This window comes from Poecilia mexicana, unplaced genomic scaffold (assembly GCF_051168715.1).
Source record: "Poecilia mexicana isolate PSO_F unplaced genomic scaffold, ASM5116871v1 scaffold_22, whole genome shotgun sequence".
Classification (NCBI taxonomy): domain Eukaryota; kingdom Metazoa; phylum Chordata; class Actinopteri; order Cyprinodontiformes; family Poeciliidae; genus Poecilia; species Poecilia mexicana.
In genome coordinates this window covers 2,382,062-2,407,402 of record NW_028263391.1, presented here as the reverse complement: position 1 = coordinate 2,407,402, position 25,341 = coordinate 2,382,062, and the positions used below count along the sequence as shown (strand labels likewise).

General features: G+C 40.6%; 2 protein-coding genes across 2 annotated transcripts; one reads left to right on the top strand and one right to left on the bottom strand.

Moving 5' to 3' along the window:
* Positions 1–1,039: 1,039 nt before the first annotated feature.
* Positions 1,040–16,367, bottom strand: rcor1 (REST corepressor 1). The gene is made up of 13 exons (XM_015012869.2): positions 15,916–16,367; positions 15,771–15,830; positions 12,719–12,799; positions 12,559–12,611; positions 9,920–10,081; positions 5,916–6,034; positions 5,755–5,830; positions 5,623–5,673; positions 4,239–4,385; positions 4,085–4,162; positions 3,922–3,979; positions 3,592–3,845; positions 1,040–1,734 (listed from the first exon to the last, which is right to left on the bottom strand). The coding sequence occupies exons 1-13, from the start codon at positions 16,103–16,105 to the stop codon at positions 1,705–1,707; spliced, it is 1,359 nt and encodes a 452-aa protein (XP_014868355.2). The 5' UTR covers positions 16,106–16,367; the 3' UTR covers positions 1,040–1,704.
* Positions 16,368–22,231: 5,864 nt separating this feature from the next.
* Positions 22,232–23,383, top strand: ankrd9 (ankyrin repeat domain 9). The gene has a single exon (XM_015012870.2). It carries the CDS (start codon positions 22,322–22,324, stop codon positions 23,156–23,158), a length of 837 nt encoding a protein of 278 aa, XP_014868356.2. The 5' UTR covers positions 22,232–22,321; the 3' UTR covers positions 23,159–23,383.
* Positions 23,384–25,341: the final 1,958 nt, after the last annotated feature.

Sequence of the window (25,341 nt, the reverse complement as noted above, 5' to 3'; positions counted from 1 at the left end):
ATAGAAAACATGTAAACTACAGATAAATCTGAAATGACTAAACATGCCTGAAACTGTTCAAACAATTTTATGCAAGTGTCAACATGACAGTGTCATCCCCGCTCAGGAGACCAGTTCAGTTTCCAACAGATGAGCAGGTTTTGGTCCAAAATGTGAAAATTGACAATGTCTATGTGCCTTTTTACTCTATGTATGTAAAACTTCTGCTTCCAACTGTTGGTTTATTCTAGGAAATGTTTCTATATTTAGATATCAGACCTAAATTTAGAGACTTCAAAAACAAGCCTATAACAATCATCTGCTTCTGTTATAGTAGCAGGCCAGGCGAACCTCCATGACGCAAATTAGAGTTATTACATCATAAACCCACGCAATGTCATATGACTGCTGTGGGAGGTTCAGCAGACTGGGGTTTTTTATCTAATAAATTGTGGATTAAGTTTTATGAAGAATTTTCCAGTGAACTGCAGAGATTTAAGTATTTGTGGGTTGTTATGGCAACCTGTCACCGTCACCTCATGGTGAACTGAAACTCACTGATCTGGATTCGATATGAATGGAACTGATCTGGTGTCATCACATTAAAAGAATCCAATTTACAGGATTATAATGACTGGGACTGAGCTGAGCTGGATCAGTGCTAAATTGGATGTAGATTTTTTTTTTTTTTTCTAAATTAGTTGTAAGATGAGAATGAGCTACCATTGGTCAGAATTTGACCAGTGGTAGCTTGGTTCATGTTCAGCTGATCTGAGAGAATTAGAGAAGTTTTGTAGTAGAAGTAGTAGAATCATTGATCATTCTAAAATTAAACATATCTAACTAAGTTTTGAAAAACTAATACGATTTTATTTATCAGTATACTATAACACTTAATTAATCATTTTAATTTAAAATGTTAAAAATTGTGCAGTGAACAAACGATTAATTGCACATTTCCGGTGGCTGAGTTTGCAGTGAGGGACCTCAGTGTGACTAGCAATATTTGGATTAGATACAACTGAAAAGCAGTTTTACAAAAATACACAAAACACATAGCTGAAATCAGAAAATGTTTATTTGTGAATTTTTATGATGCAAATTCATAAAAACAAACACGAGGGGGGAAAAAAAAAGATCACACACATTCATTAAGAATCATATTTTCCTGAGAATGGTGCAACAAAAATAAATTCAGTTCCTAGTCACTTGGAACAAAAACATATTGATAAAATAAAATAAAAAAAAAAGTTCATGAAGACATATTAAATATGTAACTATGGAAACTAAACTTTTAATCCCAAAAAGAAAAATAAACTGTGAAATAGAAGTCACACAATTTTCTTAATAAACTTTGGTTTTATTGGATTTTTTTTCTCTAAAAAGGCTGTAAAATCTTAAAAAACGCAATGAGCTAATCAGGACATGACAAGCCCCACGTAACCCAACCTTCATCCAATTCTTCCTGCACCTCAGATCCCAAAACACAAACATACAAACAATTCAAAACGTTATGTGACAAAACATAAAGAAAAAGTCCTCTGACTGTAATTGGTGGCTGAAGTATGGATTGGTCCATAGAGGATGGGGATGACTGTGACATACGCAAACAGAAGCAAAACTGAAAAACAGAGGGCCAAAATAATAAAGAGAGACGACTAAAGAAAGCAATCCTCCAGGAGGCTGGGGGTCAGGTGTCAGGCTGGTTTCTTGGGAGGTTAGAGGTCACTCTGAGTCCATCGGAACAGACGAGTCCTGCAAAATAAAAGCCTCTCATCAACAACAGGCTCAGATTTTTGCTTTTGCAGCAAAAATCTGAGTCTCAGTAATGTTTAACTCCTTAAAGGGGCAGTAATATGCGTTTTCCAGACAATCGAGTAACTATGTTAGATTTAATTGTTACAAAAATTCTATCTATATCAAATATGACTTCAAAGAAATTTGACTTTGTAATTTAACTCCTTGAAATTGGGTCTCTATCTCTTTAAGAAGCGCCTGCTCTTTCTGAAACTCCGCCTTCAGGAAGACGTCACAACATGGCTCCTCTATGAATCCTTTAACAACGTTTTACCAGCGTTGATCTGAGAAGTAGCTCTTGTAATGATCTCAGCAGATACGCAGTTCCACCAGGTGTTTGCTAATTGATGCTGGCTAGTCTGAGGGAGCTGAGAGAGGGGTGTGACTGGGGAGGGCTGCTCTGTGAGGCGGAAGCTTGGAAACACGCTCCTGGGTCAGCAAATCAGTTTAGTATTTAGCTCAAAGTCGGCTCTGATGAAGCTACATGTGAACTGGGATCATAACTCAGGACAGATTCTAACGACAGCCGTCGTTGTTGGGCTGCTCTACTTATACACTGACTGAACCAAGAAAATGCGGTGAATCACAGTTAATTCATCATTTAACAAAAGGGGCGATCAGATTTTCACATGGGGCCGTGATGGTGTGGACAGGTTTTTTTCAAATGATAAAATCACAAATTGAAAACTGCTTTTGTATAATTGACATATCAAAGAAATCTGATGAACTGAAATATTTACGTTTGATTAAAAAAAAACTAAAAAAGCACAAAAAGAAACCATCTGTCCGGAGCTTCGTCCATCCATTCTTTACTCTCCCACTTGATGCCCCGTTACGTTAAGTGAAAACCAAGTAAATGTGGCAAATTATGTACATTTAAACCCAAAATGATCAATTCCTCCTGATTTAGATTAAAGGTAATAATTTTATTTTATCAGCATGTTTTGCTTTGAAAGTAAAAAAAAAAAAATCAAAATCCCAGAGGTAACATGGAAAAAAACTGCTCAGCTATTAGAAGAAGGGTTTGATTGTTGGAAGTTTTTTATTGATTTTGGAGAATTTTCTAAAAAAAAAAAAAAATGACATGATGTAAGTACGTAAGTAGAAAAGAAAGACCTGTTCCTGGTGAACTGAGAGAGTCAAACTGATTCTCAACTAAAAAGACCCTCTGTTGCCTTTTGAGCATAGGTACGGTTGAAAAACTTATCACGATACAAGTGTCATATCAGTCCATGTCAATAATTTTCAATATTGATAATTATTGATTCAATTTTTGCTTTAAATACTTGAAATACTGCCAAACTGGTGGCAGTATTTCGTGTTTTATCCGCAGCTTTTTCTCCGTTGCTTTTTGTCCTTAAGCATTTGTGAGGCACAGTGGTGAAACCTCAAACTGCAGCTTGTTGCTAGGTAACCAAAGAGTGAGTGAGTTAGTTGATGCCACTTACGTGAGAGGTTGAATAACTAAAGCTTTTCCTCTGCCTACATCTCCCAGAATGCTGTGCAGCTCTGGATTGACGTTCAGTGATTATTCCATAAATAGAATAATGAATATCAGCTGTATTATCTACTGATACTGATCATATGTGTATCATGATACATGTTATTGATTTATTGTTCAACCCTATGCAAGCTTTTATTGAAAAAGTTTTTTTTTTAGTGGTGAAACATTTTAGGGTTAGGTTGAGAATCTCATGCTGTTTTTGGGGGACGTGGCCCTCTGGCCCCTGGCCCTCTACTTCAGAGGCCCCAGGGCCCTGAGGAGCAGCTGGGAACATCTGGGACCTGAACCAGGTTTAGGAGCTTCCATCTCACCTCCTTCTTCTGCTGCTTGCCAGCAGCCTCTTCGTCTTCAGCTGCGCTTGCCGTCATGTTGTCCTCCATCATTTTCTCCTCCTCTGCTTTCACGTCTCCACCCTCCATTTCATGCTCTGCCTCCCACTCCTGCAGGACCTCGTCCAGGTTAAACCTTCGCCGGTAGTTCACCAGAAAGTTCTTCACCTGCACCACGGACTTGTTGCCAATCACGTCTGAAATGGCCTGGTAGTCACGCCCGTACTTCCTGATGGCTGGACGGAGGGATTCAGACGTTATTTAGCATGATTAATTAAGTGGCTGAAAGCTACCAGCTGATTGGCTGGTTACCTTGGACGGCCAGAAGCTGCTCCTCTGTGGTCCAGCGATTATTGAACTTCTGATTTGCCTGAAACAAAAGCAGCGGCTCACCAACGTATCCAGCAGCAACACTAAATGTTGCTGAAGAAACAATTCAAAACTGAACCATTCGTACTACTGTTGCTATAGTTACCTCAGGTTGCCTGAACTCGTCCACTCCTGAGCTCAGTTTCTCCTTCAGAGCGCTGTTTGTCTGCTTGATGGTCTGAATCTACGGGACAGAAAAGAGACGATGTACAGAGACAAGCAGAGCGAAGCCGTTTGAACGGAGCCAGAACACAGCTGACCTGTCTCTTTATGGACACCAGCTGACTGTCCAGCTGTCTGGTGAGTCCCTGAGCAGTGGAAGAGGACAGAGACACCACGTCCTGCTGGTTGAGGAACATTCCTCTGGGAGGACGTTTCTTCATCCTCTGGGACGTCTTCCCTCCTGTCTGCTCACACATAGAGACGCTGTCAACACTGGACTGCAAACAGCCGCAGCAACACACCTGAGCTAATATGCTAACAATCAGCTAATATGATCCCGACACACACTACTAAAAAGGCAATTAAAGGAGTTAGCCACATTTCTATTGAAACTCCCCTCACAGGTGACCTGGAGTTTATGAGCAACTAAACCAGAAACCAGCATTAAAACAGCAAGTGAAAAAAAGATCTGCTGGCAAACAATTTTTGAGTGACTGACAGCTTTAAAACGTCCCCAGCCACTCATCAACATTCTTCAATGTGGAAGATGTTACTGCATGAAGAGAACTCAAAGTTAGATACTTTTTATGCACTTCTATGCCAAGGCTTTTAAATAAATTCAGGAGCAGTGAAACGTTATGATGAGATGCAAAACTTGCTAAATGAGAAAGTTTCTTGTTAAATCAGGATGTAAAAATAAACTCGTCTTGCAGATTGTGACTCGTTAAAAAGGAATCGATGGGGTCATGATGACTCTCATTCTTTTCACCCTGTTTCTTCCAGACAACGTCAAAAATCCCAAGAGGTGTTGCTGTTTTGCCCTTTCTAATTTAAAAGGGAATAATATATTTTTGGTTTTAAAGGAGAAATAATTTTTTTTAAAAACAATTTGAAAAATCTTGTTAAAACAAGAACATTTTCATGTTGATGAATTTTGCAATGGTCATTTTGAAAAAGGAGATAATCTGACTCCCAGTAGATACCAGGGAGCAACAAGTTTATGATGATCAACTTTCTCTGTAATGATAATGATGCTCGTAGCTAATACATGATAAAGAATATAAACCGAGCTTAAAATGCCAACTCCATAAACATTTTGTCCTCACTCTGAAAAAATTACTCAGCCATAGCAACTGGTTTCTCATACACACGGTTGTGACACCACCATCAAACCTGAAATAAATAATTAATAAATGACCTGAGCAAGAAGACCAGAAAAAAAGTTCTTATAGTTTCTAAAGGGAAATGAAAGAGAAATTTTCATCTGTTGTCCCTGAACAATGTTCAATTCATCTTGCTAATAACAAAGGCTTAAACAAGGATAAAATAACTTATCTACACACATTTTATCAATAAATACAAAAAGACACAATCAATACTTAGAATAAATACAAAATAAGGAAACTACAACAATATTATTATAAAAAATATAAAAAGAAAAACAAGATAAAAACAGATTTCTTGGGGGCAAAGCGTTCTTACCTTTAGACCAGACGGTGGTTTCACCTCAGTCTTCTCGGATGCAGAACTCGGCTGCAACAAGCAGAGTCAGTTAGCAACGGGTTAACCAGCAGCCGGTTAACCAGCAGCCGGCTAATATGAACTGCGCCTTACCTCCTTCTTGTCTTTATTCAGGTCCATCTCTGAGTCACTGGAAGGATTTTCGTTTCCATTCTCCACCTCTTCATCACTGCGTAAACAGAGCTAGTTATCACCCAGGTCCAGCACTGTCAGAGGGCAGGGCGGCCATGTTACCTGTGCTGACTCCTCCTCACCTGTCGCCTTGCTCCCGCTTCTGTTTCCGGGTCTGTCGGTCCATCATGCTGGTTTTACTGCGACTTTTCTTCCAGGAGTAGTAAAAACGCACCAGACTGGCCATGGACTTATCAGGTAGCTACAAAAACACAGTCACTCATGGATCAATGCAATACTAGAGACCAGTGACGTGTGGTGAGGTGCAAAGCTGGTGAGGCACTGACAAATGTATTATATACATTTGTATTATATAAATGTTAAGTAAATTTCACACATGCAGACAACTTTGGAAGGCAAAAAGACAATTCTTTAACATGTCGTCCATAGCCACGCTGCTGCGTAGAATAATTCCATTAACTCAATGAAACTTAGAAATTTAGGTATTATTAATTTTGTGCTATGCTCCACAGCAAAGGGAAAAACCACCGTTCAAGTGCAACTCAAAACTACGTCTTTCTCACTCTCTGCATTGGCCAGGCTACACACAGATTCGTTGCCATAGCAACTGACAAAAAGTGTTTTTTTTATCTAAAAAAACACTGAAATATTTCCCACACATAGAGCAGAACATTCCGTCTGTTGCAGCAGTATGGTTTTAGGCTTAATATTTATTTTGCAATTATTAATAAGAGACTGATGTGTTAAGAGGAGAAAACTATAAATAAATCGCTGCACTTGACTTTACTGCATGGCTAGCTGGCTGTTACTGTCTTTTACTCTGCAAATGTGGAGTCACAATGTCTAGGATCATGAGCGCCCCCTGCCATGAGGCAAGAGAACAAGTAAGTACACCCTCAGTTAAAATACAAGCAGAGGTAAACATGGTGGGTTACAGGAAAAATAGCACATTGCCAAGTTTTCATATCATATGAACTTTCTGCATTTTGTTACAACTAGACTACAATAACTAACAGGAAGTGGTGCAAAGCTGTGAAAGGGAGGAAGACAATAAATGGGACTCAATTTGATTGAGATCGACTTTAAATAGGCCATTCATGATTAATCTATGCAGTGATGTGAAAAACTCGTTGCCAGTTACTCAGAACGATTGATGGCAGCTGTTCCTGCCATGGGTGAAACAACCAACTATTCAGTTTAAGGGTTGATTACTTTTCCCATAGGGCCAGTTTGGTTTGCAACACTTTGCTCCTCTTAGTAAATAAAATCATCAACTGAAAACTGTATTTTGTGTTGTTTGAAGTAAAACAAAAGAGGAAAAACAAAAGAAATCTATAAAGGAGACAAATGCTCTTTCATTCACAACACACTTTTTAGATTGTCACATCTTTAAAATCCAGTTTCCTTACACTTTACATGCACCAGTCTGTGTTGGTCTGCCACAGTAACGTACACTGAAGTTTGCGGTAGAGAATGTCAAAGGGTGTAAATATTCAAGTGGAGCCAACGTCAAGCTGGTGTCAACCTTTAGAGTTTTCTCTGCAGATGTGGGATATGCCTAGAAACGTATTCATTCAAAAACTAGGACACCCTATTAAATATCTGCCTCTTTCAAAAGTAATGTTCACAGATTGAGATCTAATCTTGGTATTATATCTAAAAAAAGGGTTGTTGTTTTTTTTACTCATTAAATAAAATATATCAAAAAAATTGTTTTGGTGTCCAAATGATTTGAGACTGTGAGCCTGCTGGAGATCTGCTGTCGATATCTGAAGGTTTCTGAAGACTTCCTTTAACATCTTGCAATCTGCTTTCAGAGTAAACCAGTGTGGACATGTTGGTACTTATCTTCACTTCCCTCCGTTTTACAGACCATTTCCCATACAGCTGATGTCAGATTCTTCAGAGAAATCCAAAAACAGCCTCAGAAGAATTGGAATCACAGCATAGATCAAAATCAAGGAATTTCACTTTGCTTTTAAAGCAGCGTACAAACAAAAAGAGCAAAAATATCAACTTTAGAGCGGCAGTGCCAAACCCACTTTCATTTTGGGCCACATCAAAATCATCAATGTTCTCAAAGGGCCAGTTGATACTTCATGTATTGACAAAGCCCATTAACAAACTGTCAATATATTAATAAGTCTGTATTTGATGAGCGATTCTTAAGAATGTGAAAAGATTTTAGCAGTAAAAATTCCTGACTTTGTGGTGCTACTTTAAAAATATATTACTTGCCACATCGATCACAGATAACTGGACATCAAGTAAGGCTGAGTAAGGAGGAGGTTAGCATCTCCTAACCCCAATGTTTTTAACCATTTTTTTGCAGTCAAATTATGCATTATAAACTGTATTAATCTGCTGTGGTTTTCTTTTCCTTGTAACTCTTCAGAACTTTGTTTGAAAACACTTCATAAAAAAGTTATTTGTATTAGCAGCATGCAAAAGTGTTTGGATTTGTTTAGTCTTGCATGAATTTCGGCGATTGCGGAATCAAAAAACTGATACGATACCGCAGTATAGAGATAAAACCTGCTTTGATTTCACTCATAAAATAATATTTAAACACACAACTGGTATCTTGAAACATCTACTTATGCGTCCCTCTGTAGTCTTGAGGGCCACATGAAAAGCTCCGGCGGGCCGGATTGGGACCCCGGGCCTCGAGTTTGACACGTGTGCTTTAAAGAAATAATACATGGAAAAAAGAACAATGTCTACATGTGTTTGCAGCGTGTACATTTATTTCCTAAGCAGAAACCATCTTAAATGACCATTTAAAAAATTATTTTAATGTCTTTTCTCTTTGTTTATACATAATCCTTTAATCGTTACATTAGTTGAGAATTAAATATCCACATTTATTCCTTTTAGCCTGGGAATCCCCAGAAGAAGCTACAGGGTGTTTCTATGGAGACGGAGGCCTGGTTTTGGACGTAGTTTTCCCACAAGCTGATGTCAGATTACTGGAAGAAAATGAGGAACTGTTCTGTTCCACCCTTAGCAGCAACAATTACAACCTACTGCTTGTGATTACTGGCAGTGAGTGTTTAACAACACGATGGAGGAACTTTCTACCAACTTATATTTGCAGAATTCATGTGTTTCAGCCACACTGGAAAGTTATTGAGAATGAACCGTCTGGTTTTTGTTTTTGTGGCATTAGTGGCCTTTATTCAGCAGTAGACAGACAAGAAGAGCAGAAAGCCAAGGGGAAGACGTACCACAGACGGTCCTCCAGGTCCTCTGGCAGCACAGCAGACCCAGACCATCACTCTGCCACCACCATGCCTTACTGTTAGTCCCTTTTCTGCAATTATTTGATTGTTCTACTCTAGATCCAAAAACATCTTGATGCCCCTCAAGATGTCTTCTAACAAAACAGAGAGAAGCTCAGCAGTGGTTATCTGGATCATTTATGTCCAGTTTCTCTTTCTTAAGGTGGAGTCATGAACTTTGACCCTAACTGAGACAAGTGAAGTCTGCAGTTCTTTGGACTTTGTTGTGGGTCGTTTGGTGACCTCTTGGAGAGGTCACTAGAGTTAGTGAATGATGGTTCCCACTGTGGTTCTCTGGGGTTCCACAGCTCTAGAAATAGATCTGTAACATTTTTTTCTCCTTTTCTAGACACACAGATCTTCATTTCTGTGTTTCTTATTTGTTCATAAATTTTTTTCCATTGCAGTGTGAAGGCCGGTCCTATTTAAGTGTTTTCTTGATTGAAACAGGTGAGACAGTGGTCAGGCCGAGGTCTGGGTACAGAAATTGAATTGAACGTTCCCCCCAAAAAATTGATGAATACATTTAATGAGCATCTAAATATTCTAATTTTTAAAATTTCGAATACCTAAATTTGAAAGAGAATCAAATCTCCACCAGAGTTATGATTGACTTTTTTGTTCACATCTCCTAATCATCACTTAGTCCAGGTAATACTCTTATTACTATGGAAACAGCAAGAGTAAACTATTTACTCGCTACTTAAGGGTTTATCTGAGGTTGAACAAGGCAATTCCTTTGTTAAAAAAATCACACAAAATAAATCCTAACAAATACAAAGAGGGTTGGTTATATTATACTTGGGTTTAACAATGAGTCAAATATAAAGATGTTGTACTAGTACCATCTGCTGGATGCGGTGAAAGCTCTTCCCATGGAAGCTGAAGGCCTGTTCAAACAAGACCTTGTCCTCCACTGTCCACTCATCAGGAAACGGAGTGAAGTTCGGCAGGTCGGCCAGAGACTTTTCGATGTTGTGCTTGTGCCAGAAGAGCATCCCCAGAGCCTGGAGCGGGTCGAGGGGAGAGGAGACCGGGTCAGGCGAGTCGGAACACGCAACACAATACGACTTACATATTTCAGTCTGTTTACCTGCATGAGACAAAGTATGAAATGATTTTGTAAGAGGTTTTGGTCATTTCATGCCTTTGTTATTTTGTACCTTCATATCTGACTTATGGAATCCAGCCCAGCCCAGTCACAATAACAGATTTTGCTGGACAATAAATTGTCCCAGAAGTTATTGCGATAAATGACAATATTGTTGTTTTGAGATCCTTTTCAAGTAAAGGATCACACAAGAACACATTCTCAAAGATCAATAAACTTTAATATCTATTGAACATTTGAACCCAGAACTGGACAACATTTTAAATATAAAAAATAAATAAATAAAACAACAGAAACAAACAAATAAAATGAATCCTGAAGTCTCTATAAACAAAACTGTCCTTCAAAGAAACAGCTGGCTGAGACCAGTGACTCAGACTGAAGTCTTTTGTTATCCAGTTTTTGGTAGAAAGAGAGAGAAAAAAGAAGAAAACAATAAGCAAGTAAATAAATCATGCAAGTGGAAATTACTGAGTTTGTTAGAATTTATCATGCGATTAACTGGTTGATTGCTTATTACGACAGCCCTCATGCAGCCCTCTCCCAAGACATATTTTTCCACCCTGCCTCGGTTTCTACCAAACCAGAGGGACATTTTGTACCAACTCAGCCTACCGTACCGAAATTGGTCAGTTTGTACCCACAAGGGGGACACGCTGTGCCAACCCCGATTCAGTTCGTACTATCCAGGGGAACAGTTCATACCCACTTTTACATCCAACAGTTCAATGTAATTTTCTTTACTGAACAAAAATATAAACATGTCAAATATGGTTACCATGTGGAGCTAACAACTGTAAATGAGCATTTGCTGACATTTTATTGTACAAAAGTAATATTTCTCTTGATTTGTGTATAATTTTCAATCCAACTTGCTGCAGTGAGCATTACTCAGTGAGTTGTGTTTTTACTCAGTGCATGGGTGGGGCATGTCCACTGGGTGATCAAACAAAATGAGCAACAACTGGACAATCCTTGGACTCGGGACAATAAAAGACCACCCCAAAATGTCAAATTTTGTCACAAGTTATAATGCCTCAGATGTCGCAAGTTATGCTGGAGCATGCCATTGGCATGTTGGATGCAGGGATGTCCACCACAGCAGTAGCTGCACGGCACAGTGTCCATTATCGGACCACCTGCCATTTAAGGGTTTGTTTCCAACAGACTGGCACTACTGCAAATCGACCTCATCCTCGTTGGCCACGTGTGACCACTCCAGCACAAGATCGCCACATCCGGCTCGTCCATCTGTGGGATCGGCTAAGACCAGCGACACACCCAGCTGATGAGACCAACAGAACATCACACCTCATACTGTCCGTAACTGTCTATGAGAAGCCAACTGGGTCAAAATCAAATTCCTCAACCTGACCCCTATCATGTTCAAAGGACTGTTAGACCGCTACAAGTGGTCATACCACGATATGAATGCTGATATGAAGATCAGAAATTACTGAGTTTCTCTATATATTGTGTAACCAAAATGTTCATAAATCTCTTTTTGTTGATGTTCAGTGTATATCCTACCAATAGAGTACTATACTGAAATAATAATCAGTGAAGTTAATTTCCCCTGAGATTTAGTGATTTTATGACAATTTATCTCCATAATTCATGAAAAATATTGAACTAAAATGAAAAATATATGTATATAAACAGGGAACATTAAGGAACAAAATGGCACATTAGGGTATGAATTGGCCAAGTGGTGAATTAACCAGGTGGTCCAATTAAAAGTGTATGTTGACATATAATTCTAAACAAAGTAAATAAAAAGAAGACTTCTGAGGCATATCTAGATACTGTAAATATAGATGATTTCATGTTGAACAGTTGTTTTGGTCTATGAGGTGAAAGGTCACCCAAAGAATACCTGTCAGTAACTAACAGAACAGAATGAAAATCGTCATAAATGTGTCAGATACACTTTAAGCACCATCTTCATTTCTCTCCAATGCCATCTTCTCCTGAGACAAGGACATTAATCGGCATAATTAGTCTATAGCTAAAGCCAAGTTTACAAGGAAACTACAGATGAACTCAAGAATCAGTGGTGAATAGAATCAGTACATTTTAACTTGATCAGCCCTGGCAGGTGACGGAGAAGTGAATGCACCATACCCAACTTCTACTAAACAGGTGAAAACCTTCCACCAGTGGGAACCCACTGAAAGACACTGAACGGTCTATGAGACTTTTCAAAAAGTCTCAGACTGTTATTGAATGGTCTCTCAATGACAGTTCACTCGGAGAAAATGAAGAAATTCCCACTAACTGTTTCGGGGCGACATTTAATAATAATCCTCGAGAACTCCTCCTGGTCGGAGCAAGAAGTTGGTGCTGTCTGAGAAAACTGCAATAAATATTCACCTGTTCCATGTTGTAGCCGTGTTTCTCTTTGGCGATGGCAATGTACTCGTCCACTGCAACACAACACATCGTTAGTCTGTACAGCATGACACTGAAGCCCCCGGTGAGGCGCTGAAATGAGCTGAGCTAACGCGATAAGAAGCAACTGTCTGCCTCTTACACTGAGTCTGGTTCAGGCAGCTGCTGGGGATCCAAACCAGCATCCCCAGGTTGTCTCTGAGGTGAGCCGCTTTGGCGACATCTGGGAACAGAGACACAGGACAGCAGAGAAATTTTTTTTATATCTATATATATTTAGACATTTATTGTATCCATAACAACCAAGATCTCCTCGGTGGATGATTAAGAGCAAGTGAAATAGGACCGTTCCTGTAATAACTGTTGAAAGACAAATGTATTTGTAATTTATAAACTCATTTGTGAGCCTCAGAATTGGCTTGTGCATCCTGCAGCCTCAGTTCAGAAATGGCACAAATCAGGGCCACTGACACAACCACTTGATGTATCTGCAGACTTTTTTTCATGGGCTCAGTATCAGAGATCTCCCTGTAAGTGAAAGAGCTCTTTATGGAAGGAAGACTCTGACTATAATCTGTGCTTATGTACCAAACAGAACACTTCCTGGACTCTCCAGATGGTATTCTGGACCCCAATGCCCATCTGGGCAATGATGAATCCTAGTGGGATGTAACTTGGAAGAAAAGCCTCTCAGGTCCCAATCAGAGATTTTTGTTACTGTTGAAAGTTTGGTAGTGAGTTTGATTCGGTGATTCGGTGGCGGAGGTGGCTGCCAGACAGATCTGGGGAAGCCAAACAAGGTGAAGGTGGACTGGTAGGGTTGGTGCCGCAATGTGTTTGTGAGATCTTCTCACTCTTCCAGGAGAACTCCTCTCATGTCCCAGATGGGGATGTAGACATTATATCTGAAAGGATGTGACAGGCTCCTGACGAAAACCTTGAGGAGTGTACCAAATAAACAGAGCAGTGCATTTGCTCATCGAGAGAGTGCACTGCTCTGATTTCCATTCATCTGCGGGTCCGTGACTCAGCATGGCTGGAGGTAGAACACACCTGGTCCACCCATCTGTTGCCTTAAAAAGGTGTTCATTCTCTACATCTAGTGTTGAAAATCTGACCATTACAAGAGTTCACATCCGCACCTGACAAACATGCCCACTAAACACGGAGACAGTATAGATGGGTGGAGGGGGAATGTTCTAGCGCTCACCATGCTGCTACATTGTAATTGCTTAATCTGACCCCCAGGGTTTCTGACAGGAACATGTCGCCGCAGCCTTCCAGGAGCTGTTCCTGGTGAGTGGCAACAAGAGCGTTCCTTTGGGGACAGCAGTAGTGATTGAAACCCAGGAGATGAAGGAGGCCCTGGGGGCTTGGTTGCTCTTGGACACTCCAAGACAGCAGACAGGTACCAGATGGTCAGAACATCTACAGCTGTTCCGGTTGTACAAACTAAAAACTCAGGAATAGAAGGAAGTCAGAGAAGTTATGGAGAAGGCTTTTTGGTTGGCCTCGTGGAAGATGTAGAAAAGTTCTTGACGACTCTGCAAAGACAACAATCCCTGGTTCAAACCTATATGTAGTAGAGTTTAGGTCAGGCTTATAAAAATCCAGCCTGACCCATTGTGTCTGAGCCCGATCCAACCTGACTATCAGGCCTGTAATTACCTCTAATTACAGGCCTGAACCTGACATAAACCTGTCATATTATTCTAATTATGATTTTACTGCTTTTGTTTCCAGACCATCATCTAGACCAGGTGAAAATCATCTGGGATGTGTGATTGATAGGAATCTGTTGCCGCTGCTGCTGGAGCCGAGCAGGGAGGAACCACGTGAGCATGCAGACCTACTTACTTTATTTCATCAACAGATTAAACTACCTACTTCTTTACTTAAGCTAATAAGTAGATTAACACAACTTTATATTGTGTTTTCTTGGTTGGCTTTCTCTGTGCTGTGTGTATTGCAGGTTTATTAAACACACCATAGTGTGTAGAGTGTGTAGCTGTCGTGGTTGAGACGCCTCTTCAATGTAGCACAGAGAACTGGGACTGGGTTTGACCTCGTCCAGACTCCACCTCAAGCAAAGGAGTTCAAGTATCTTGTTGCTAAGTGATAGTGGAATCAACTGAGGAATGGATGGATGACTTGGAACTCATCTTGTTTTTATCTGACCTTTATTTATACAGATTTTCTCATTGAGATCCAAGATCTCATTTACCAGAGAGATCTGTTTTATTAATACAAAAGATAAATAAATGAAAAACACAGTAATTAACAAATCTGACTTAGTTAAATAGGTGATGAAATACAATATTAGCTTTTTGTCTTAAAAGACATTTGAATTGTCCCAAAGGAATGACAGTAGATAGTTTCAGATCCTGCTGTTGGGTGTTCCACTTTGCTGGAGTTTAGTAAGAAAATGTTTTTTCCCCCCAAGTTCTGATCTGATGTTACGCATTACGTGTGCAAATGTAAGAATAGCAAAAATATTAATTATTACAAAAATGGTGCATTATGTATGATAACAGCTATAAAAGGTCACAAGAGAGTTTGTTCAGAAACAACAAAAAGTATCTTAAGTTTTAAACACTGAAACATGTTAATGTGATTCTATCAGTTGATAGAATCACATTCTTTCAATAGAATGTGATTCTATCAACTGATTCACATAATCACAGTCGATAAAATCACATTCTATCAGTAACAGCCTTCTACTGATAGCATTCTATCAGTAGCCTTCTTCTCATAGAACGTATGAGGTTCTAAGCAATACACATTCAATTGTGCAGTTAATTAAGGGATTATATTTGCTAGTTTTATAAAAAAAATATATTTTTCAGTTATATTTTTTATATTATTACATGTATACGACACAAACACTTAACCACAGACAAGATAAACTAGATGTTAGCTAAGCTGCGGTAAGCAACAATAGCTCTGGAAAGTTCCCAAATCAAATTCTGTGTAGGGCCTCATACAGTCTTGGACCGCCCCTGGAAGTCTGTTCTCCGTCTTCAAAAACATTTCAAATCATATTAAACAGCTGCAGACAGAGTCGACTGGTTCGGAACCAGAACACCTTCATCTGGAACCAGTATGACAGGAATAGAGGATGCAGTTTCGCTCACCGATTGTTCGAGGCTACCACGCCGCCTCTGGTCTATTATAAGCTACGTTCTAATTCTTACCCGGGTCAAAGTCCGGAACCACGGCCTGGTACTGCGGTCCGACGCGCATCCCTCCTCCACCTGAGCCCACAAACACACATTAGAACTTAGGCAGCTGGAAGGAGAAGCCGAACATAATAGTTGTAGTGTGACCGTGGCTACCCACCATGGTCCTCGTCGCTGCTGGAGCCTGAATTTCCTTCTTCCCAGCAGCTGATGGTGCTGGTCTCGTTACCGGACAAGTTCTTTCTGCCGTTGTTCGCCGCTCCTCCGGGGTAGCCGCTGCCGCTGCTGGCCGGGGCTCGGCCCCTCTTCTTCACCGGAGCCTCTGAGTTCCTCTCCAGCATCGTCGGCATCAGGAGGACGGAGCCGGTTCAGGCTAGCACTTAGCCTGTTAGCTTTCCTGCCTGAACCAAAGCAGCCGAGTAGGCTGTCTGAAAGTCGGAGGAGTCCAAAAAGTTCGGGAACCAATAACCGAGACCACGAACGATCACATACAAGCAGGCGGACAGGCGGAGAGCGGCCCAGACACCAGCAGCAACAACTACCGAGAGCCAGTTCCAGAAAGTGATCCAGGAGAGCGGAGCATGTGAGGCTGATCGATCTGAGAGGAGAATCTGAGTGGGATCTCTGCTGCCATCACAGGTCGTCCTCAACAGTGCCTCTACAGAACCTGCAGCTCTCACACATCACTTTGTTCAGAAAATAATCAAAATTCACATGTTAATATAGTTCCAAGCAACAAGAAAAAATAAATAAAACATAACATTCAATCAGAGGAGCTGGTAGGCTATGAAATTACCCGGGCTTTAGCGTGGAAATATTTGAGTTTTAATGAAATACTTTAAAAAATGCATATTACTCTGTTATTCAAGCAGTTTGGAGCCTGACTTTTAGAACCTAAATTACAACAAATTCAGACCCATTTTCATTTTATTTCGACTTTGTTTTTATTTCAAATTCAGAAGCACTTTATTAATCCTAAAGGGGAATTAAATGTTGCAACTCTTATTAATTCAAATACTTCAAAGAGTCATTGTAGAGTCATTGTAGATGGTGATGGCCACTTTCTGACTGAAAATGCTCAGGGGTTTTCTCTCATTTTCTTGATTTTTCTGTAAAATCCTTCTTTGCACCGTCGTCTCCTGAGATTCCACAGATAACTGAACTACTCTTCTTAGAGGTATTGTTCCTGCAATACCACTTAAGACAAATAAGATTTAGGTCTAGACTTTGACTAGATCACTTCAAAAACTTTATGTTGTTTTTCCTTTCAATTCATTCAGGTGTGGACTGCTGGTTCTTTCAGGTTGTTGTCCTGCTGAAGCTTGAGCTCAAACTTCAGGAGAGGGTGGGCCGTTAAACAGCTGTCCAAAACAACCTGTCTGACAGGTTGGTTTGGACCAACCTGTGTGGAAAAAGTGGAACAAGTGTGGAAAAGGTAGCATCAATAGTTAATTTGTTAATGAACTATGAGTTACAATTGTTTTTGAAAGGTTTAGTTAAGTTTATCAGAGGTCTGATTACAGCCTGACATGTAGAACATGAAGTAGGCTAACATCACTTTCTGCCAAAAGTGATTTTGTTTTTTTGACAAAATCGCCTTTGACCAATATTTTTAGGAAGGTGACATGCAAAAACATGTGATTGTTTTATTCCGTTAACATCTGTTTCTGTTATGCGATGCTTTTATGAATAATCAGTTCTGCAAAGAGGACAGTCAGGGCTGATCTTCCCTCTTTCCAGGAGCTGCACAGGTCTGGGCTCCTTTCCTGGATTTAGGAAAGGAGCAGCTAGCATGTCTGCAGACCACACACATCCTGGACACAAACGCTTTCGACTTTAATCTCCAGGTCATCTCTGCAGTACAGAAACCAGCTGGTAAGGAGACAGTTTCTTCCCCAGGCTGTTACTGAACACAGGGAACACTTTACAGCCACTCTGCTGCGGAACAACATAAACATACTGCTCTGTCACAACCTGCCTTTCTTTTCTCTTTCTTATTAATAGAAAAGAAAAGAACAATTAGCTGCAAATACATGTACATTTTGCTCCTTCATCCTCATCTATAGTTGAACATATTTCTGTATGTCTGCATGCAGCGATCCCCTGAAACCACAGTCTGCTCCTTGTTTGTGCTCACAGTCTTGGCCAGTAAAGCTGATTCTAATATGCTTGGGACTTTCTGTCTTTCCTTTGATGTCCAGTAAAGCATTTTATTTTGTGTTGCCTTATTTTAAAATTATTAATTGCTTAATTTTTTGCCTATCATGCGTTCTTTTTAGCTGAACCTCATGTCCTGGTGACCCTGGACTCCTTGGTTCCGGCCCTTTCCTTTGGCGCTGAACTCAGGTGTTGGTTAATGCATTTCTCTGGGAAACGGGATACTCTGTGATCTGCTCCCTGTGCAGACAGATAACTATCATGTGAACACATATTAATCCAGCTGCAGATGTCAGACTGTGGTTTTATGCTGGTTAAAGAAGAACAAATGCAAAACACCTGAAAAGATCAAACCAAACACTGCTGAGTGTGGACCTGATATTCTCCGTTAGAGGGAAATGCTGTGGTTATTTTCCTGAAGAACCAAACAAGCCACATTGAATCTACAGCTTACACATTGTAACGTTCCCATGGTGAAATATGTTCACACTCAGGAAAAACCTTTTCATCTGCAAAGTTGTCGCTACAGTTGTATGTCAATCAATCAATCAATCAATCAAATTTTATTTGTATAGCACATTTCAGCAGCAAGGCATTTCAAAGTGCTTTACATAATTTTACTTTAGTCAAAACATCGTTTGACAAGGACTTTAACTTCTCGGAAACAGTGAGAAATAAAAATAAAAAGAAAGTAATAAAAAGATAAAAAGAAAAGATAAAATCATTAAAAACATCAAATACATTGAAGACATCAATAGCCATAGCCAACTCTAAACAGGTGGGTTTTAAGTTGAGATTTAAAGGCTCTCAGTGTTTCAGCTGTTTTACAGTTTTCTGTAAGTTTATTCCAAATTTATGGTGCATAGAAACTGAATGCTGCTTCTCCTCGTTTGGTTCTGGTTCTGGGGATGCAGAGCAGAACCAGAACCAGAAGATCTGAGGGGTCTAGATGGTTGGTACAGCAATAACAGATCTTTAATGTATTGTGGTGCTAAACCGTTCAGTGATTTATAAACTAACAACAGTATTTTAAAATCTATTCTTTGAGCTACAGGGAGCCAGTGTAGGGACTTTAAAACTGGTGTTATGTGCTCTATCTTCCTGGTTTTAGTGAGAACAGCAGCAGCTTCTGGATCAGCTGCAACTGTTTGATTGATTTGTTAGTCAGACCTGTAAAGACACTGTTGCAGTAATCAATGCGGCTAAAGATAAACGCATAGTCAATAAGCATACTGACTATAGAAGTGATGGAGGTCAAATTTGTTCCTGGAGCATTTGTTCCATATCATTTACTTCCTTGTTTACGTGCAATCTTGAATATGAATAAAAAACGCTGACTTTGGTTATATTATTGAAAAACAGCTGCCTGTTTCATGTTGCTTTTTAGAAATACATCCTTCGTTATGAGAAATGGGAAAACTAATAAATGGATATAAACGGACAGTAAACACATGACTAAAGAAACAAACGGTTGCACTTAACAGGCATTAAGAATGTGTTCAATTCAGAAATGGTTGATCTTTTTATATAATCAAATATTGAAAGTTTGAGAAAATAAACAGCTGCATATGTTCAGTTGTGAGGATGTTTTGCAGCATCAGGAAGTAGCAGAATTTTGAGGAAAGAAATGAATTTAATACAATTTAGAATAAGACTATAAGATAAAAAAGAAACTGTGGGGAAAGTGAAGAGCTGTGAAAACGTACTGGATGCACTCTCATCAAATCAGACTGTGTTGAATCATAGTTGGCTTAGGACTGGATATGAAATTGCACTTGAATGAATTATACCTGAAGTTTTACAGTAAAGAGTCCTTTTATTAAGGGTTCTATGTAAATGAACTGAATAGTAAAATTAGATTTATATGTTATGTTATAAAACATTCCTACTGGCCTGAATTACAGATTAATATCTTCACTTTATTGCATGTTTACTGTTCTGCTTTTCCCTTCTTCTGTTTATAGAGGTTCTGTGGTTCTTATTTCCTTACTCTGATGAAAACTCAGTTCTGGTTTAGAGAAAAACAAACAGACAATTGATCTAGGCCTGAACATGCAGCAATATGTTCAGTTTGAAGACTGATGGGTTTTTTTTGTCACAGATACTATTGCTTCAGTTTTATTTCATCTTTTTGTCAGGTGTTTCTGTGGAATCCATTAATAAACAAGTCATAACTTTAAAATTCAGCCAGGTGGGTCAGAGGTTGGTGCAGGAGGAAGACAACAGTGTCATCCACCTGGAGGCTGGGAGGAGAACTGCAGCAGATCCCTCAGGTTGAGGATCAGCCTCTCCAGGTCTCCATCAGATGTGATGTCATGGCGACCGGCCTGCAGCTACTCATGTCCTCTGGATGTTTGATATTTGGTACCGGTACCAAACAGGAGGTCTTCCATCGTTGTGGTACCTTCCCCCTCATCAGGCTCAGGCTGAACCTCTGGAGTCTGGAGCTGATGCCGTCCGTCTGGACCTGCACCGTCTCACACCTCAGTCTGTCGCTGCTCCTTCCTCACCTGAAGAGATGAAAGGGACAAGACGGAGGTGGAGGAGGTGACGGAGTCCTCCATAGTGAAGGGGGTGGATGATGGCTGAGAACTGAAAGGTGTGACTTTTAGAGAAGAAAAATCGTTAGAGATGATGTGGCTAACAGCAGGGGGGCGGGGCCAAGGGCCAGGGGCCGGGACCCTGGGGATCAAACCTGTTGAACAACTGGTTCAGGTCGTATGACCCCCAACCCTTATAAGTCTCCTGCAGCCTGGGAATTTGGTTTTCTCACAGAAAGTCGATCTTAATGCTTGAAGTTCTTGATGATTGTGAATATTTGATATCAATGTTGCCGGCATCAAATAACCAAACATCCCTCAGTCAGAACATCTGAATGAAACCAGCTGCTGGTTCTTATTTACACTTTCCTCTGAGATTCACTCAGATAATGTCAGCATCTCATGCAGAGGCAGGACAAACACAATGCAAAGGTTTTGATTAAGCTAAAAACTTTATCAATATTCAATCATTTCAATCAACTGAGAGGCAAATATGTTAAGAGAAGAAATATACAAAGCTGCAAATGTCTGGTAGCTTAAGAGACTAAAACTTAGTTGAAGCACCTTTTTGGTTTAATTCTAATGTTTAGAATTAAAAAAAAACTTTATATAAATGTATGACTGTGTATAGACAGTATACCTATCATTACTGTATACTGCTGACTCTGAATCGTGTCGGCAGGTTTAGCTTCAGCCTTTTCCTTTTATGGTAAATTACTGGTTTGCAAAATAGCACTTTTTTTTTAATGTTTTTAATTTAAAGCTAACTTGAATCTAAAGTTGAACCATTTCCACAACAAGGTATTTCAAAGTGCTTTACACCATAAAATCATAATGAAGCCAAACAGCTAAAAAAAAAAGACCTTTTGTCAAATGTCACCACCAAAATCATCAGGGAAATATGTAGATATGTTGCTGAATGTTCCAGTTATTATGACCCAAAGACAACAAGAAATAAATAAGTGATCTTTTAGCCTTTAATTAAAAAAATTCAGTTTCAGCAGTTTTGGAGTTTCCTGGAAGTTTGTACCTGATTTATGCGTCTCCAATAAAACACATGTATACATTTAAGGTATAAAATCTAATAAACTTTCTATTTCAAATTGTCCAGAAGGATTTGTAGCTTTGAACATTTAGTGGAATCAGGTGTTCAAATGTAAAAGGTGCTGAGCCCAGATCTGGACTCAGTCCAAACTCAATAAATACTTTAGTGATTCCAAAGGAAATGTTGTTGTAACTCACATTCATTCAAAATTCTTCAAAGAGTTGTTACAGATGGACAATAATCTGTGAAAGCGATAACAACGGAGGCCGACAGGTTGACCAGGAGATCTGTCAGCCTCACAGCTCCGTCCTTCACATCTGATAGTGAACCATCAGCCAAGTGTTATATAATAGTGAGGTTTGCTCAATGTGGAAGGACTGCTGCACCCAACAAGGTCAATGATCCCAGATAAGTTCACACACCAACACACACACCTCTGACAGGATCACATATTTACCATCCAAATCATTTCTTGTCAATAAAAACACTAGACACATGTTTACATCCTGTGACTGGGCTGCCGTCCTCATTAGAAGCTGCAGTAGTTACAAGTCCACTATGTTCTCTATGTGAGACACTTGATCCCCCCTCCACCCTCCACCTCCCCTGTCGTGTCCCAGACTGTACTACAAACATGCAGTGCGCACATGGAGCTGCATGAGGGCGGAGCTCTGCATAGTTTCCAGGCTATAAAAGTGTGCGGGAATGAGCGAGAAGTTTGGACTGAAGAAACACACCAGCTGTTCCTCCAGTCTTCTCAGGGAGACGCGACCTGTTTTCTCCCGCCGGAAGCAGACTCTGCTGCCCCGCTGCTGTGCGCGGTGATGCCGTGGTTGCGGTCGTCTTCCTCCTCCTCCACCGGGCAGTGCCTCTCCTGCTCGCCGTGTCAGCGGGAGTGTGAACGGACGGCGTTCTCCTTCTACTGCGCGGTGAGGGAGCAGCTCCCGGTCTGGCTGCTGGAGGAGATGCGCAGCATGGAGGTGTTCTGCTGGGACAACGGAAGCCCGAGAGCCTTCCAGCCGTCTGAAGCCCTGCTGTACGCTATAGTGCACGACCACCAGGACTATGCGCGCTACCTCCTCAACAGGTACTCGGTGGGCGCGCTCCGAGCCCCGGCCTGCAGCTTCTGCTGCTGCCCCGGCAGCGGCGCGCCGCACCTGAGCGTGGTGGTGCGCTACAACCGTGTGACCATCCTCGGCATGGTGATGGAGGCGCTGAAGGACTGCGGCGGCCCGGTCAAGCGCAGGGAATACCTGGACGGCCGCGGCGGCTGCCTTCACGCCGCGGACGCGGGAAAGACCGCGGTGCAGCTGGCGGTGGAGCTGTCGCATCCCGAGTGCCTGTTGCAGCTGCTGATCCACGGCGCTCGGCCCGACGGCCTCGAGGTGGCGCTGCAGAGGCTGGTGTCGTGCATAGTTTCGGAGCGGCAGCAGGCGCAGCGGTGCCTCGACTTCCTGCTGCTGTTTCTGGCCAAGCCGCCGCTGCTGCCGTGCCTGCGGGACGAGCCGCAGCGCTGGCAGGGGCTGCTGGGGAACAGGGTGTTCAGCTGGCTCTGCGGCCTGGCCCCCTCCCCCCTGCTGCTGCAGGCGCTCCGGTGTCTGGCCCAGTCCGGATCAGACCGCATCACTTCGCTGCCGGACTTCCTGCAGCCGCACAGCTGACAGTGACGACATCTGTTGTGGAAGACAACCCTGAAGGACTGCTGCGACTGGACAGTTTAAATATGCTGTAAATAACATGTAAATATTCCCTAAATAGACATATTATAGTGAAAATAAGCGGGCTTGTGGAATCTATACTGGACTAATGGATCATAAGCTTTATTTATGTGCTGGTTTAGTTGTAATCTGGCAGTTAAATGGTGCTGAATAAATTACTGATTTTTATTTTTTTCTTGTCAAAGTTTCTGGGTTGAGCATGGAGTCAAATGATGACAGCACTGCTCCAAATGTTTGCTGAAAAACAAACATTTTGATCTTTTGGATAATTCACATGATCCAAAAGAAAATTCTATTCTAACCATTCAGTCCCTCCCCTTCACTCTGATTCTCTAAAATAAACCTACAGAAGTCACCTAATAGTAAACAGAGTCCAGCTGTAAGGTAACCACAATATGCGATGCATTGGGGGGGCAACACGGTGGAGGAAGAATTATTTCTAGTTGGCTTTTTCTATATTTGACAAGTTTGTCCGTGTGTGTAAATACCAATAACAGAAACACTGCATCGTCCCTACTGCCGCTTCTCCAAACACTCGTGTGAGTGTCAAGAAGAAAACGAATATGCCTTCATAAAGGCATAAAAAGTCGTCCTTAAAGTCCTGAAAACCTGCAGAAAGTGAAAAGTTCTACACTGAAAAAAAAAGTTTTTTTGGTCTAGTTTGTAGTGGAATTATCTGAGTATACTTGAAATGAGACAAAAGTAATTTATTCAACAAGATGTGGGAGATTTTTGTTTTTAGTCAATAATTCCTTAATATTAATAAAAATGTACTAGTTCCACGGGCAGATTTTATCACATAAGCAAAAAAAAAAAAAAATGAATCTGTGAAACTATTTATTTTCTATTACTATTAAATAAGTCTTTAGTTAAAACAAGCTCTTATATCTTGCTGAAAAGTTACTTCTAAGTTAATTTTGCTTTATTTCAAGTGAACTAAGAGATTTGCACTAGAAACTAGACCAGAAATACATGGTAAGATTTATTGTTTTCACAGTGTGTGAGCATAAGAGGCTATCAGTGTATCAGCAAACAAAGACATCAGCCCAGAAATCGCTTACTCAAAGAGTCTCAGGATAAGCTTCGCAGTAGGGTTAAAGGTCATCTACCTCCTCCGTCTCTTTCTCCACAAAGAAACATATAGAAAAACAAACGCATACCTAAAATTAGTGAGTTTAAGCAAATAGCTTTCATCACCTTTTGGATGGTGAAAACATTCATCCCTGTTGTACGAGGAAAATGACATAATAAGAAATGATTTTTCTCATTAAAATCTCCCAAAAGTTGGGTTTTTGTTTGCTTTCTTGGAAAATGCCAGCATATTGTGTTGTCAAATTTTAGGACATTACAGAATAGAGTGAATAAACACAAACTGTCCAGGGTCTGACGGAGCCCCTCGGTTTGAAGTGTGGAGTCTTGTTTTAGCTCCACAAATCAATCTTAAACAGACAAACATGCTGCATCTGTTCTTTCAAACATAAACTGTCCAGACTGTTATCATTGGAAACAACATTAAGGAGGAAACAGCTGATCAGCAGTCAAAGCCAGCGCTGTGCTCTAAACCGTCTGGCTAATGGAAATGTCCAATAAATGTGTTTGCAGTTGATTGATTCAGTATACTATAAAGAACGGACAGTAACCATTCTCAGCCAATCATTCTTAGGTGTATAGTCATAAAGACTCCAGTTGCTTCCGGTGTTTACTTCAACAGGGATCAATACAATAGAATCAATTAAAAATAGTAATGAAGCCTTAAAACATAACAGCTGAGCCAGATGCAGTTACTCCTAACATCTGACAGACAGGTTGGCCGGACCAAACTCTTCCACCGCAGGTAGTCCAGGGTGAGCCAACCACTTTTGGAAATATTTCCTGAAATTCCCTGGTGTCCAATCTCCCTGCAAGACAATACTGAGGACCAACGGATGACCTTTTGGCCAACTGGATTATTTAAAATATTTTCCCGAACTGATTAGAGGGTCTGGACCGTTATGATGCAGGTGGAAGACTGGAGCTATATATCATCCCAGTGAGGTGCCAGAACCTGCATTTCCATTAATCACAGAAATGTGCAAATTGTAATTACAAAAATAAGTTTACTTAATGGAAATAAGTCAGTTTCGGGA